The sequence below is a fragment of the Leuciscus leuciscus genome (genome assembly GCF_965113295.1).
Source record: "Leuciscus leuciscus genome assembly, chromosome: 1".
NCBI lineage: Eukaryota > Metazoa > Chordata > Actinopteri > Cypriniformes > Leuciscidae > Leuciscus > Leuciscus leuciscus.
The window spans coordinates 11,989,328-12,005,499 of record NC_138725.1 but is presented as its reverse complement, the minus strand read 5'-3'; the positions used below and the strand labels follow the sequence as shown (position 1 = coordinate 12,005,499).

The 16,172-nt window shown below is 39.6% G+C and overlaps 4 protein-coding genes across 5 annotated transcripts in view; 2 read left to right on the top strand and 2 right to left on the bottom strand.

The window, feature by feature from the left end:
* LOC309502936 (uncharacterized protein) overlaps nucleotides 1–16,172 on the bottom strand; it is a 217,345-nt gene that overhangs the window by 184,279 nt on the left and 16,894 nt on the right. The gene's annotated exons all lie outside the window — the stretch shown is intronic.
* The window catches only part of LOC309499866 (uncharacterized protein), a 186,291-nt gene continuing 174,038 nt past the window's right edge, over nucleotides 3,920–16,172 (top strand). The window contains exon 1 of the mRNA XM_082171341.1: nucleotides 3,920–4,205. Within this exon, the coding sequence (XP_082027467.1) occupies nucleotides 4,145–4,205 (61 nt within the window). The 5' untranslated portion in view covers nucleotides 3,920–4,144. The remainder of the gene's footprint in view (nucleotides 4,206–16,172) is intronic.
* On the bottom strand, nucleotides 8,258–11,372 carry LOC309480741 (E3 SUMO-protein ligase ZBED1-like). Its single transcript, XM_082145323.1, has 2 exons — nucleotides 10,404–11,372; nucleotides 8,258–9,750 (listed from the first exon to the last, which is right to left on the bottom strand). The coding sequence occupies exons 1-2, from the start codon at nucleotides 10,759–10,761 to the stop codon at nucleotides 8,708–8,710; spliced, it is 1,401 nt and encodes a 466-aa protein (XP_082001449.1). The 5' UTR covers nucleotides 10,762–11,372; the 3' UTR covers nucleotides 8,258–8,707.
* Nucleotides 11,692–16,056, top strand: LOC309498342 (uncharacterized protein; the record flags this gene model as incomplete). The annotated part of the gene is made up of 4 exons (XM_082169056.1): nucleotides 11,692–11,801; nucleotides 12,191–12,226; nucleotides 12,408–13,010; nucleotides 14,042–16,056. Exons 1-4 carry the CDS (start codon nucleotides 11,780–11,782, stop codon nucleotides 16,054–16,056), a joined length of 2,676 nt encoding a protein of 891 aa, XP_082025182.1. The 5' UTR covers nucleotides 11,692–11,779.

Genomic DNA, 16,172 nt, shown 5'->3' with positions numbered 1-16,172 from the left:
GGTTTTTGATACATTATAATCTGGTTTTAGATCAGGTCATAGAACAGAATTATCTCTTCTCAGGGTATCTAATGTCCTTTTATTAAAGAATGACTCTGGTAGCAATATAGACTTAGTCCTACTGGATCTTAGCCCAGCATTTGATACGACTGACCACACCTGATGACATTTTATGCTGATGACACACAGATGTATTTCCCTATAAAGTCTGGAAATTATATGTCCGCTAAATCATTTTTTGAATGTCTAAAAGATGTAAAATGCTGGATGAATAATAACTTTCTTCAGTTAAATGACAAAAAGACAGAAATTATTATACAGTATTTGGCCCAAGTAGCGGTGCAAAAAAATATAGCAATAACTATAGGCCCTTTGTCATCCAATGTGCACCCTTATGTTAAAAACTTGGGTTTTATGTTTGACACAGAGTTAAAGTTTGGCAGACAAATCAATTCAGTTGTGAAGAATAGTTTCTTTCAACTGAAATATTGCTAAACTCAAATCTGACTTATCTTACAGTGATCTGGAGGAAGTAATCCATGCTTTTATTTCTTCACATCTTGATAACTGCAATACTTTGTACCTGGGTGTAAACCAGTCTTCAGTGTCACGTCTTCAGCGGGTACAAAATGCGGCAGCAAGGTTGCTGACAAACACAAGAAAGAGGGATCATATATGTACAAGGTGCTTCTGAATACTTTTAAAGCCCGACATGGACTGGCACCAAAATATATTTCTGAGCTTAGTTCTCTGAGATCCCAAGACCAACTGCTCCTGGAAATTCACTTAATAGCAAAAGGCAACGTTAAGATCACGCTTAAAAGGCAAAGGAGATTGCGCTTTCTCAGTTGCGGTCTTTGCTACTTTGTAAGGACTATTTGTTGGGATTAGATGAATTTGTATTATTTTATCTCTTTCTCTTGTTTTATTTTATTATTTCATTCTTTGTATTTTATTGTTTTATTTAATCCCTTTGAAATTGAGACGCACGCAAAGAGAACTGTTCAATTTAATATAGGCTACTGTAAGAAAATATACAGATTTTAGTTGGTCTAAATTAGGCACACGAATGCGCTTATATCCCTTTTAGACAGAGCGCAGTGTGTGTGTGTATGTGCTTCATAACTGTACAGCCCATGGCCCGTCGTAGCCTCCCCTTAACTATGCCACTGTCACAAAGCTGTATAGCCCACCACAAACACAACATTTTTTTATTTATTATTATTTCAAATAGGCCTACAAAAGTGGCTACTATTTATTTTTGTAGAATTACAATTCTCTTTGTACACAACAGTCTATACAGTTAAACAGTCTTATAGACGGCCTATTCACGTTTAAACAGCCTAACATTAAACTTGTAAACATTAAATGAATGTGCAATTAATTAGGCAACATTAAACATGTACAAACATTAAATTAAAACTTACAATTGACAAAAGCAGCCAACTAATGCTTTTTCTTTAGTAGCTATTTAAATCTTTACATAAAAAGTCCAGTGGCTTGTAGATAACTTTGTTTCGAGTGTCATCCATTGTGCAGTCTTTCTGGTGTTTTGCTTTACCCCGGGCTTAAAGGGGGGGGGGGGTGAAATGCTATTTCATGCATACTGAGTTTTTTACACTGTTAAAGAGTTGGATTCCCATGCTAAACATGGACAAAGTTTCAAAAATTAAATTGTACGTTTGAAGGAGTATTTCTGTGCCAAAAATTGTCCTTCCGGTTTGTCACAAGTTTCGGAAAGTTTTTTTTCGAGTATGGGTCTGTGTGACGTCAGCTGGGGCGGAATTTCCTTATACCTAGGCTAAGGGCACTTCTGCCGGAAACCCGCGGGCGCGCGCGCACTCGTAGACCAGAGCAAGAGAGCGAAAGCAGTACCTCATCAATAATAATAATAATAATAATAACTTTATTTTGTATAGCGCTTTTAAAAGTCAATTCTCAGAGCGCTTTACATAGTCAATAAAACCAAGGTAGAAAAATCAGCATAGTATACAACTATTACAAAACATGCATACAAACAATGTTATAAACCTAAAAGACAAGTTAAAATCAGTAAACAAAACGTAAAATAAAATAAAATATATCACATGGAGAACCACAGCAATCACGTTTCACCCAAATGCTTCTTTGAAATAATACGTTTTAAGGGATGACTTAAATGATTTCAAAGATGGAGCACTTCTAATCTGGGAGGGCAAGGAATTCCATAACTTTGGGGCGACTGAAGAAAACGCCCTATCACCCATTGTTTTTAGGCGCGTTACCGGGACAACTAAAAGGCCAGCGTCAGCTGAGCGAAGATTACGTGAAGGAAAGTACGGTACTAAGAGGTCAGAAAGATATTGCGGAGCGAGTCCATTTAACGCCTTGTAGGTCAACATAAGAATTTTAAAATCAACACGATATTCAACAGGCAGCCAGTGCAATGTCTCTAAAACAGGTTTTATATGATCTCTTTGTCTGGTCTTAGTCAGAATACGTGCAGCAGAGTTTTGTACCCACTGAAGTCGGTTCAGAATAGATTTAGATGCTCCCGCCAACAAGGCATTACAATAATCAATTCTAGAAAAAACCAGAGTATTAATTAATTTTTCTGCTACAGAAATAGGCAGCATGGGTCGTAATTTGGATATATTTCTAAGATGATAAAATGAAACTTTAACAGTATTACGTACATGCAGGTCAAATGTTAAGTTTGAATCAAAAATTACTCCCAAGTTTTTTAATTTAGATTGGAACTGTATGTCTGAGCCGTCCACATTCAAAGCTACAGATGTTACTTTGCGTAACTGGTGAGTCGAACCTATGAGCATCACCTCGGTTTTATTGCTATTTAGACATAAATAATTAACAGTCATCCAATTTTTGATTTCTGTAATGCAGTTAGAAAGGTGAGTAACAGCTACATTTACATCCGGCTTTGAGTGAATATATATCTGGGTGTCGTCAGCATATAAATGAAAATCAAGACCAAGAGACCTCAAGAGTTGGCCAAGAGGAAAAATATAAAGACTAAAAAGCAAAGGACCTAAAATTGAACCTTGAGGTACACCATATTTCACTATACCAACCTCCGATCTATTGCCACCCAGCACAACAAATTGTTTGCGATCAGAGAGATAAGATTTAAACCAGCTCAGGGCAGAATCAGATACACCAAAGACAGACTCCAGGCGAGTAAGTAAAGTACAGTGATCAATAGTGTCAAATGCAGAACTGAGATCAAGCAAAATCAGTATTGATAAACATCCAGAATCGGAAGCCATCAGTAAATCATTTGTGACTTTAACTAAAGCTGTCTCAGTGCTATGCATTTTACGGAAGCCAGATTGAAGAGGCTCAAAGAGTTCATTAACAGATAAATGAGATAACAATTTTGTTGCAACAATACGTTCTAAGATCTTAGCAATAAAAGAGAGATTAGAGATGGGACGAAAATTTCCTAGATTCTCAAAGTCACAGCTATTTGTTTTTGGAACCGGGGTTACAGCGGCAATTTTAAGTGCGGAAGGCACAACACCAGAAGACAGAGAATCATTTATAATACTCAGAAGGGGCAAACACAATGAAGTAAAACATGACTGAAACAACCTAGCTGGTATGGGGTCAACATGAGAGGTAGTAGCTTTCATCTTTAAGACCACATTACACAAAGATTGAGAATCTAACGGGAGAAATTCTTTAAGATAGACACCTGAAAATTCTATGCTATTTAGTTTTGAGATAGCAGTTGTTTTTGTAGTATCAATCTGATCTCTTATCCCCTCAATCTTATTGCTAAAAAATACAAGAAACTTGTTGCACAATTGAACAGAAGAAGAAACATTAGAATTATTTTTTCTGTTTAAAAGATTGTTAATTGAATTAAACAACCTTTTAGGGTTATCTTGATCACTTGCAATGATTTGAGCAAAGCGCTCTGCTCGGCTTTTGGGAAGTCAGTGTCACCAAAGAAGTGTGTTTTTGGTTGCCAGGGCAAGACAACCCTGCACAGATTCCCAAAGAACCCAGTGTTAAGTGACCAGTGGATGGAGTTTGTTTTTCCAGAGCATCAACGGAGCTGTGTAAGACTGTTTGTTCCCTGCATTTCGACGATGATTGTTTTATAAACAAAGCCCAGATCGACGGATTTGCAGATCGTCTAATGCTTAAGGATCGAGCAGTCACAATGATAAAGGTTCGCGGTCGTGCGTTGGAACCGGGCGGTGAGTAAAACTGCTTCAAATGTCTGTGTGTGTTAGCTCAGCGCGTTAGCACACAGCTTTAGCTTCGTCCACACGGCCCGCCTCCAGCCGCTCGGTTTTTTCCGGAAAGACTCGGTACAGCCTATCTTTCTTTTATAAATATAATAAAACTAAAGACTTTTTGGAGATATGAAGGATGCAATACTACTCTATAGGTACTCAAGATTAACATGAGATTGACTGAAAATGAGCATTTCACCCCCCCTTTAAAGTAAAAAGATGTCTGTGAAAAATAGTAGTATAATTTAATTAAATGCATTTATGGTGAGATTTTTACTACATTTTCATGTCAATCTGTGCTCATTTTCTGTGCCCCTCAAACCTAACTATTTATATGGTAGCCTATTTAAATGTAGCCTCTTTGATTCATTCATTCTTTGATTCTTTTCAGAAACTGTTCCATATTTCAGTAGAAAAAAAATACTTAGTTTTAAAGGTTTTCTTTTCTTTTATTTATTTTCATGGCCTGAAAAACTTTTATTTTTATTTTCTGATATTTCCAGGTTTTCCATGTAGGCCTATCAATGTTTTGAACGCTTTGACTATTGACGATCAGAAATGAGATAATGGGAAGCCTCAGAAAACTGCTACAAAAAGTTCTGATGAGAAGTGGACGAAGAGCGGGCTCCATCCCTTTAAATACGAACAATAGCCTAAATGGTGCTGAACATGTCTGTGAGGGAGAGTTTTAAATTGTGCCGCAACCCACAACAGCTCTACATGTCTAAATATTCTCTCATATTTTTATCCCATCATTTATCAAAATGGTTTATATAAAACACGTTTTGTTGTTTGAATGCAAGGAGATGGACTCCTGCAAACGCGACATCGGCCTCCCGTATAGTGGGCCGACCCAATGCCGATGTAACAGAGCACTGACTGACAGGAGATCTACCGATGCCTGGTCGACGCCTCTGCGATGTTATAGACTCCCTATCAGGGCCGGCGGGTGCACTTCTGCCGCTCTAGGCGAAAAACAATTGTGCCGCCCCTAGGGCTGGTCCGAATACCATTTTTGAGCTTCGAAGCTTCGGTAGTAATGAACATCGAATATTTGAAGCTTCGGGCAGAGGGAGCTGAACATATTCTTCTCTCTAATAAAGGCAGGAATCTCTATATGTCTGTCTTTCTGTTTGCATTTTGATTATTTGGAGAACTATGGCGGCATTATAATGTCAATAATCGCGAGAGGAAATGAGATCCTCACGAGAGGAAATGAGATCCGCGCGTGCACAAGCGAAAGCCGCACGCGCGCACATTACTTTTGCGCGCAGAATTTCTCTGCTCGCGCGAGCAGGATTGTAACCCGCGAGGAGAAAACTGTGCTTTGAGCGTGAGCAGAATCCCATGTACATCTCATCCCATCATCCATCTCTGCTGCTCGCGAAACTTTAACCTGCTCGCTCGCTCGCGGTTAATCTTTTTGGCAGTAGGTGGGCATCATTTCACTACACATGATTGGTTACAGTTCCTATCCTCTGTGATTGGCTGTACCAGTTTGGATCCCACCTTTGTTGATGTCTTACCTTCTTTGGATTTTTTTTTTTTGTGTATCTCATCATGTGTCTTTTGTATTTTACGTGTCTTCTGTGTTTCATCTTGTAAAGTGTATTTGGACCATGCATTCAATTGTTTTTTTTGAGGTATTATTATGTGGGCAGTTTATTTTTATAGCAAGGGGGGGAAACTCAGTTTAAAAAAATACCCGTGAAACAGTTAAAATTACGTCTGGACGTGATAAATAGTCACATGACCTGAAAATAACTCATTTGAGTCGATATTCATGAAATACGAACCCCTCTGTTGTTGGTGTGCTTTCTCCTTCAAAAGTCTCGATTCATGAACGATCGACACGGCACGAAATTACTCAAATAAAGATTCGTTCATTTTGATGAACGAGATCGTAAAAGAGAGTCAGTAAAATGATCTGAACTTCCCATCACTCAGTCATGACTCGTGAGAGCAGGGGGCGGGGCGGGGCAGCGGCAGCTCAGCGAATCATATAGCCTATTTTGTGAATTGTTCATCCCGGATGGCACACATTTTGCCGCCCTTACAAAAGTGCCGCTCTAGGCAATTGCCTAGTTCGCCTATATGAACGCGCCGGCCCTGCTCCCTATATGCAAAGGTCTGCAAGCCCGACGGGGCCCGACACGCTAAGCCCATTCGGGCCTTTTTTTTTTTTACAGATCGGGCTTGGGTCGGAATTGGGCTTATTTAGCTTCTCTCCTTTCATTGTGCCCATAATATACGCGCAGAGCACACGTCACATAGTGTGTATGAAATATTGTTATATTTATTATATTATAAATATTATACATCGCCTAAGCAACACAAACGCAATACGCATATGCACACGTCACTCACGTGCATTAACAGGTGACAGTTGACCATGCAGAGGATCAGGGAGAAGTTGGATGTTTTTTATTTTTATTAATATTATTTAACATTAGCCAGTTGGCGAAGAGTTCTTAGTTTTTGAACATTGTTTTGAACATTGTTCTTCAGTTACTTAAAAGCAAAGAAAGGTAGGCCATTTATTTACCTACATATTTTTGCGGTTGGATCCCGTAGCGCTATATTCTCTACTGCATGCGTATGCTTCTCTCTAATGGACAGTCTGTTCAATATTTGTGGGCATGATTGGGCATGATGTTTCAGGCCAATAATAAAAGTTTACCTTTCAGTAGCATGTGACGTGTGTGTGTTCGCGTGTAGCAGAGACATCAGAGAACGTGCATCAAATAGTGCGCGTCAGAGAGAGCTTAAAGTGATATTGATGTTGGTCTCGGGTCGGGTCGGGTCGGCTCGGGTCGGGTCGGGTCGGGTTCAGACTGAAAAAATTGCAGCCGTTGTCGGGCTGGGGCCGGGTAGGGCTTGATCACCACGGGCCAGGGCCGGGTTAGGGCTGGAGATTTTGGCCCGTGCAGGGCTCTAATAGGGAGGGAGGCCAACGCTTGATGTTGGGCCGATGTCGGCCAGACGTACGTGTGCTATCTGTTCGACATGTTGTGGAAAACAAACAATTCGTGAACATGAAGGTCAGACCCGCAAGAAATGTCCAAGTTGGACAAGAAGTCTTAGCATGCGACTATAGACTAGAAAAGTGGCAACCGGGTACCATCACCACCAGAACTGGACCCTTGACGTACACAGTGTAGGTTAGAGATAACACATGGAGACGCCATGTAGATCAGTTGGTGGATCGCCAGAAAAAATCCTCACCTTCACCTGTCCCTAATTCAAATGACGAGGACAATGATGCTGTTGACACTGTTCCTCCTACCTCAGTTAACGTGAATGAGTCTGAGCCGCACGAAGACAGGCCAGATGTGACAATTCCAGTGTCTCCTGCCCCCAGAGGTGTAAAGTTCAGGCCATATGGCAGACTTTTACTTTCTGGCCCCTGGACTTTACACCTCTGCCTTAACAAAAAAAAAAAAAAGTAGTTATTTTGCATTTAGCAGCATTGTGTTAAGGTATCTGTAAATGCTATATATAGAATAAGTTCATAGTTTTATGTGTTATGTTTCTTAGTAAGATAAATCTAGTGGGGAGGAAAGTGTAATGAATGCACTATCGGGTATCATAGTGTTTGGAGTAACTATGCCCTCTAGTGGTGATCTACATACAGTGTATAGAGAATCGAGCTAAAGAGAATGATGTGATTACACAGCAGACGCTTGTGTTGTTATCTCTCCAGCAGACACGACAGAGCATATTCTCATAGGAACTGTATCTTCAACTTTAACCTGCACTTGCTGTCAGACTAGATTGAAACAGGTTTTTACTTCTGTAATGTGACTGACTCCAGCCAATACCTCTTCCTGCTTTCATGTTGGCAAGAAGGAAACGTCTGAAACATGTGAAACTTCGAGCGTTCCTTATAAAGAAACGTTTCCTTATAAAAACCCTCTTTGTGTTTGTTGTATGAAATGTAAATGTGAGATGTAACAAAACTGATGAATGTGATTAATAACTTGATGAGGTGCTGTAACGTGGGTTAGGGCTGTGCGATATAGCAAAAAAAATTATCACGATATAATGTTTCATATCGTTCGTTATCGATAATTATTGACTTTTTTTTAAATAACCTTTTTTTTTTAAAGACAAGTAGAAAAGTTTGAATTTAAACCACTGTTTTTTTTTTATTTATCCACATTATTAAGGCAAAAAACTAATTATATTAGTTTTAACAGTCAAAAACAAAAAATACAATGTAAAAAAAATCTTTGTCTTATATTCTTGAACTTAAATAAAATGTTACAAAATCTGTGCAATGTAAAAGTGTAAACGTAGAACAATCAAGGCAAACTTTGAGGTATATCAACATCTGTAATAAGTAACAACAATACAAACCTCTAAAACTGTAAAAAAAAACACAAAAAAAACAAGATAAAATAATAAACCAACCTCAGCTTTTAAGTACAGCAACCAAACATCAATATTCAAATTTACATAGCTTATAAATTGTGAGCCAGGAAGACAAGTTGGTTTACCCTCTCTGGTTTTAAAGCTGCCCTGGAACATGTGACCACATTACCTCCTGTACTAAAAATTCTCTCAGAGGGTGTGCTGGTGGCTGGGATACACAAGTATTTTTTCGCAAGCTTGCTCACTCTCGGGAAGTTGCGCTCATGTAGCCTCCACCACTCCAGCGGTTCAGACTCGCTGTCAGCGTCAGGACACATCAGGTAGCTTTCCAGCTCACTCTGTACTTTTTGTCTTTCAGTGAGAGGTAAGGCATCTGCACTAGGGCTTTGCTTTTTGAAGAAACTACCCAAAGACTTTCGTTGCTTCTTCATACCCAGTGGTGTAGGTGGTTCAGCAGCAATTCCTCCTTCTGCACCTGTTGGTTCTGTTTCATCCAGAGTCTCTGCCTGGGGTTGGCCTTGGTAATCATCCATCATTTCAGCCAGTGCCCGTGTTTTAATGGCTTCTACCTTGTCTGGCTTGATGTACTGAGCTTTGAATCTCGGGTCAACTAAAGTAGCCACGTCAAGTAGGTCATCAGTGACCTGGTCTGCATATTTCTCATTGAGGTATGCCATGATTTTGGACTTGAAGTCTTTTGTGAGTTGTGTGTCACGTTCATTAGCACTCAGTAATTTTGTTCTCAGCAGCTGGAGAACAGGCTTCACATATGACACAGTCACATATGACTCCCCAGAAAGAGAATCAGTGAACTCCAGTAAGGGACTTAGTGCTTCGTGCACAGATTCTAAGACGTCAACGTCCTGCCATGTTGGAACCAGGTGTCGGGTGCTTCTGTCTGAAGCAAGGACTTCAGCAATGGCCGTTCTTTGTTCCAGCATTCTTGCAACCATCTTCTGGCGTGAGCCCCATCTGGTGGGTGACTCTGTGACAAGCTGATGTTTGGGGAGATTGAGTTTTTCCTGTGCTGCTACCAGATCTCTCTTTTTCTTCCATGAATAAGAAAATGCTGCCACCACTTTCTTACACACACCGATGGCTCTTTCAACTCTTTTGTCCTTTCCAGCTGAACCTGTAAAAAAAAAAAAAAAAAAAACATTTTAAATTAATAACATTTTTATTTTAATTATTAAAATAATTTTCACGAGTTCACTTCTACATATAATTAGTACAATAAGTTTATGCGTATTTGGCGTGCTGTCCGGGGGGAGTTAGGCCCGAACCCAGAGTACTCCCCCCAGTTGGTAAGTGTAGATGGAACTGGAAGTGAGGAGATGGGGTGGAGGAGGGATGCTGACAAACTTTCAATGAACAGAGATAGGTCTGCTGTGAATTTATACTCTGTCATTGAGTTGATTACTGATTAATCTCCAGCTGTGCATAATTTGGTTAATTATCTGAACCTGCTCCTCCCGAACTTTGTTAATAAAACATCATTTAGTATTAAAATTAAGGCAAGGACTTGCATAATTGTCTTTTTGTCTTAACTGTGCTTTTCTAATTGATTCTATATTCACATTAGTGTTAATACACTGTAAAAAAAAATATTTTTTTACAAGCAATTTTTAACTTTTACTTTAGAAGTTGTACAAGGTTCAACTCATTTATAAGCCAGTTTAATGATTGTAATTGTAATTTAAGGAAGCAACTTATTTTTTACAGTGTACTTGTACGACCAAAGAAACTATATGTAGATAATGACTGTTAAATGACAACGCTACTCACCAATAGCTGAATGCAAGCGGTGGCCAAAACACTGCAACCGAGTCCATTTGTTAAGTGAAGCGGCTCTCACTATATTTGCCCCGCTGTCAGTGGTGATGCACACTTGCTTGCTTTCATTCAGACCCCATGAGACCAGCGCATCAGTCAGGTTTTGCGCAATAAATTCCCCCGTGTGGTCTTCGGGAAAATATGCCGTTTCCAAGCATTTACTCTTCAGATTCCAATCGCCGTCAATGAAATGCACACTTAAGCTTATGTACGGGTCACATGTGCGACTCGTCCATATGTCTGTGGTTGTTGCAAAATACGAGACGGTGGACAGCTCCTTCTCCACTGCTTGCCTACACTCTGAATACATTTTTGGAATAGCAGTCTTTGTAAAATACTTGCGACCCGGGACAACATAGCGGGGATCAACCACGCTGAGAAGTTTTTTTGAAGCCGGACTTCTCCACCACACTGAGTGGCAGCATTTCTTTGGCAATGTAGTATGCTATTGCATAGGTTATATCATTGTATCGCTTGGAGGATTTATCATAAGGAATTGTTGCGGAGTACCTCTCCATCGTGGACTGCTTGTGGGCTGTTTGTTGAGGTGAGGTAGATGGACGACATGCTGCATATTCCAAAGGGTGGAAGCGGTTAAGGTGATTGAATAAGTTGCTTGTGTTTCCGTGCTTGGCCGGGACGTTTTTTTTACAAAGCTTACACACAACGGTGTTCTGATGACGGTCGGACAAAAAGAACCCAAAAAACTGCCACACTGGCGAGCTGACATGTCCTTTTTTATTGACAATCTCCTCACTGCTGGCAGGCGCGGCAGCACTCATCTTGCGTGTGTCTTTGTCACATGGCGATGACGCAACCAAACACGAGAGCAACGCAACCTGGCTGTTTAGACCTTATTGGTTGTTTGCTTGTCACTTGTAGCATGCTGATTTATCAAGCCATATGATAGGCTGTTTAAGATCTACGGGCGACGCGCACATTTTTATGAAAATATCGAGCGCTATATCGAACATTTTTTATATCGTTACCGACAATGCGATACCGTCAATAAATACTGATACCGTTTTATCGCCCAGCCCTAACGTGGGTTTTGGTTTATTATATCAGAAGGAAATCGGTGTGTGAAAGTTGTAACATGTACAATGAGATTTCGGAGCACAAACAATGTCAAATTACTGCATCAACTGTAACTGTTGATTGGGAATCAAACCTGTGACTCTCAGCAGATGTGCAGCTCCATACGACATGAACACAGTTTACATATTGTGATGAATCTCTTGCAGGACGATGAACAGACAGATGTCAGGAGTCACAGAAGATGATCAGCTGAAGACTTAGAGAAACAGAGGAGAGAACAGAATATCAACATGTCCAGTCCTGACTGCACAGGTGATGAACACAGACAAACCTAAATCTGACATTAATGGTTATTTAATTCCGTCAATAAAGGCCAAATCTATTCAAGCTCTCTTTCATCATGTGAACTTGGGAGCAGTTTCATTGTATTTAGTTTCTTAGTAATGAAGTGGAATGAATTAAATGAACGTGAACTTGTGAAACTGTTTCATCGTATTTAGTTAAAGTTCAGACATATAAACAACATTAAAAGCTTGATTTACACCACAGGGGGAATTTAAAGATTGTAGATATTATTTCTAGATTCAGACTGTATATCTTTATTCTGAATCATTTAATTAATTAAATACGGTAATACACAATAATAGATCCACTAACAATCTGTGTGTGTGTGTGTGTGTGTGCGTGCGTTTATTTTTCAGTGGAAAGAAGAAGTCCAGAGTTGGATCGCCCCAACTGTACGTTAAACTGATTTACAGTAACTGCATTATGATATAGTTATATAGATTTGATGAACTGTCTATGATCAGTTTTTAATATTTAGCGCTGTAAATGCTAAGCAGGAGAATAATCACAAAATGACACATTCTGCACGTGTTTTATGTTTGTGAATTCGAGCTCTTGTTTGTCTTTGATCAGTTTCAGAGGGAGAGAAGCTGAATCTGGTTGTGTGTGGAAGTGACGGCACATTAAAGTCCTCCATATCAGAGCTGATCCTGCAGGAGACAGACAGAAGATCAGATGTGGAGCTTCATGGGCGTCTGATCCGTCTGGTGGAGCTTCCAGCTCTCGTTCAGCTCTCAGAGGAGGAAGTGATGCGTCAGACTCTCCGCTGTGTGTCTCTCTGTCATCCTGGAGTTCATGTTTTCCTCCTCACAGTTCCTGAAGCTCCACTCAATAATGAAGATAAAGCAGAAATGGATGAGATCCAGAGGATATTCGGCTCCAGAATCAACAAACACATCATGATCCTCATAATGCAGAATCCAGAGCATCAGACATCAGAGCTCAATGAAGAAACACAGTCTGTCATTGAGAGTTTTGGAGGAAGACAACAATATTTTGATCCCACCACACAACAAGTGTCCACATTGATGGAGAACGTTGAGAAGATGGTGGGAGAAAACAGAGGAGAGTTTTTCTCCACAGAAACATTTTTGGAGGCGCAGGTGAAAAAACTGCTGCAATTTGAAGAGATGAAGAAGAAAATCGACTCACTAGAGACACATTTACTGTCACAAGGTAATGACCAGAACAATTTAAACTGAACTAGATGGGACATTTACTGAATGGACTCGTTTATGTGGTGCTCTGTATTTTACAACAGTAGAGGTGAAATTCAGAACATTCTAAAATAAAATAAAAACATTCTGACTGTACAAAAACAAGGTCAAAGGTCAAGCTTCAGTGTTCCAAATGAAAAGTATATTAATACAATGATCCAACTACTACAATCCCTTGGAATGGTGAGGCTGAGAGTTTTACTATAATGCGTTGCTTTGATCAAGATCTCTGTATTTATCCAAATGCCTTGGGCATGACCGATGTCCGAGTTGGAAATCTAAACACCACAATGTACTTGACAATGGCAGACGTTAAAAGAGTTAAGCACACAATAGATCTCAATGTGTTACTTGCGCTGAAACACCTGAAGTGTGTGCACAGAAAGATGCCTTAGACAGCATGCAATCCTGAATTCAGTTCTCTTTAGCTCCGCATTGCGATTGAACGTTCATATACGCACTGAATTACAGCATTTTAAAATATCCGTCTAACCATGTATTCATGCAGACATAGTTCGTTATCTATTAACTTTACTCGCCATTGAAGGAATTTTCTAGCTTTCCGTGTTTTTACTGATATATGAAATACGACACATCTTCTGAAAGACTTACACCACGGCGAAGAAGAAGCAGAAACAAGTGAAAGCAAGCAGACTACTAAGTGCATGGTTTGGCATGACAGAATGCATGCAATGTTAATAATCCCTAGCTGACATCTCAGTTCATCTCGATCTCACAAAGCCTCGTTATAATCAATGAAGCTGACTGCACAATGAATCTTTCATAATACTGTTTGTTATAATTAGAGGATTCGCCAGCGTACAAAATTCAGCACTGAACAAAAACTCAGTTTTGAGCTGTGTGTGGATTCTATCTTAAATGCATCTGATTGGCCGTTGCGCGGTGGGGGGTAACAATATTACTCTAAACTATAGCACAAACTGTACACTTAGTAAACTTTTTAGGCGTTAAACATTTCCTCTTTTACAGGTTCAACAGAGAGTGAAGATGATCTGAGGATTGTGCTGCTGGGAAAAACAGGAGTTGGGAAGAGTGCAGCTGGAAACACCATCTTAGGAAGAGAAGTGTTTACAGCAGAAACATCTCAAGAGTCCGTGACTAAAGAGAGTCAAAAACAATCATCTGAAATCAACGGCCGACACGTTACTGTGATCGACACTCCAGGACTGTTTGATACTGAACTTACTAATGAGGAGATCCAGAGAGAAATCAGCAACTGCATCTCCATGATCCTGCCTGGACCACATGTGTTCATCATTGTGCTCAATTTAGGACAACGATTCACTCAAGAAGAAGCGACAACAGTGAAGATCATCCAAGAGACGTTTGGTGAGAAATCTTTAATGTTCACCATGGTGCTCTTCACAAGAGGAGATTATCTGAAGGACAAAACTATTGAACAGTGTTTGGGGAAACCTGGATCTCCTCTGATGAAGCTGATTGAGGCGTGTGGAAACAGATATCATGTGTTGAACAATAATCAGCCTGGAGACCGAACACAGGTGTCTGATCTACTGGAGAAGATAGACGACATGGTGAAAGCAAACGGGGGGAGTTTCTACACGTGTAAGTTGTTCAGACAGATGGAGAGAGAAAGACAAGAACAACAGATGAAGATCCTGATGGACAGAGTCAGAGAAAGAGAAGAACTGATGCAGAAACTAGAAGAAGAAATGATAAGAGAACGAGAGACATTTAAAAATAAAATAGAGCAACTGATGAAAGAAAAAGAAAAACTGCTCATGAAATACGACACAGATATAGACAGACTGATGAACAGAATAGAGAATGAGAGGAAGAATAGAGAAGAGGAATATATAAAAAGAGAAGAACGATATAAAACATTAATGAAAGAGAAAGAAGATCTTCAGTCTAATCATGAAGCAGAAGAAAAGAAGATGAAGATCCTGATGGAGAGAGTGGAGCAAATGAGCAGAGAAAGAGAAGAACTGATGAAACATAAAGTAGAGAAAGAGAGAATGAAGATGATGATGGAGGAAGAAAGACTGAATCAAGAGAAAGAGAGAAAGAGAAGCGAAGAAGAATTGAAAGAGAGAGAAGACCGATATAAAAGAGAAATGAAGGAACAGGAGGTGCAGATGCGAGATGAAATGAAGAAAGAACAAGAGATGTTTAAAGATGAAATAAAGGAAATGAAGATCTCATACAACACAGAAATAGACAGTCTGATGAACAGAATACAGAATGAACGACAGAGTCATGAAAAAGAGAGAAAGAGAAGAGACGATGAATATACAGAAAGAGAAGAACGATATAAAATCCAGATGAGAAGAGAACGAGAGGAATGGGACCAGCAGAAACTGGAGGAAAAGACGAGAAGAGAAGAAGATGAGAAAAGAAGAGAGAGAGAAAAACAGATTTGTGATGAACAGATTCAGAGACTGAAGAGTGAAATGGAGGGAATAATCAGAGAGAAAGAGAGAATGAAGATGATGATGGAGGAAGAACGACAGAATTATGACAAAGAAAGAGAGAGGAGAGAAGAAGATGAGAAAAGAAGAGAGAGAGAAAAACAGATTTGTGATGAAATGATGCAGAGACTGGAGATTTCAGCCTACAGGAGACTGGAGACCGAATACAGCAAGTGGTCCTGGAGTCTTCGCAGTGCCATGATGGAAACTGAGAACAAACTACACAACAAAATAGACAATGAAAACATTCATGAGGTTGAGGAAACTGATCTTCAAAGAGAACTGAAGACGACGAGTGAAGAAGTGAAAAAATCAATGTCAGAATTCTTTGAGAAAGACATAGATAAAGATATAATGATTCAGTGGAAAACATCATTTGAAATCAAAATCAAAGAGCTTCAGGAAAACATTGTGAGAGAAACAAAGAGGAAATTAAACGAGATTCTTCAGCAGCGAGACCTGAAGAAAAAGATTGAAGCTCAGAGGACACATCATGAAAACACTCTCTATGAAAAGAGCAAAGCACTTGCCTTGAAACTCAAAGACAAATGATGAAGAAACACTGAAGAAAGAGTTTGATTTGTTTTGGGAACAGTGTGTGTAGAAGATAATCAGAGAAAATCCAATCAAAGACATTGACATAATGAGAGATGTCAGAAAGATCATCA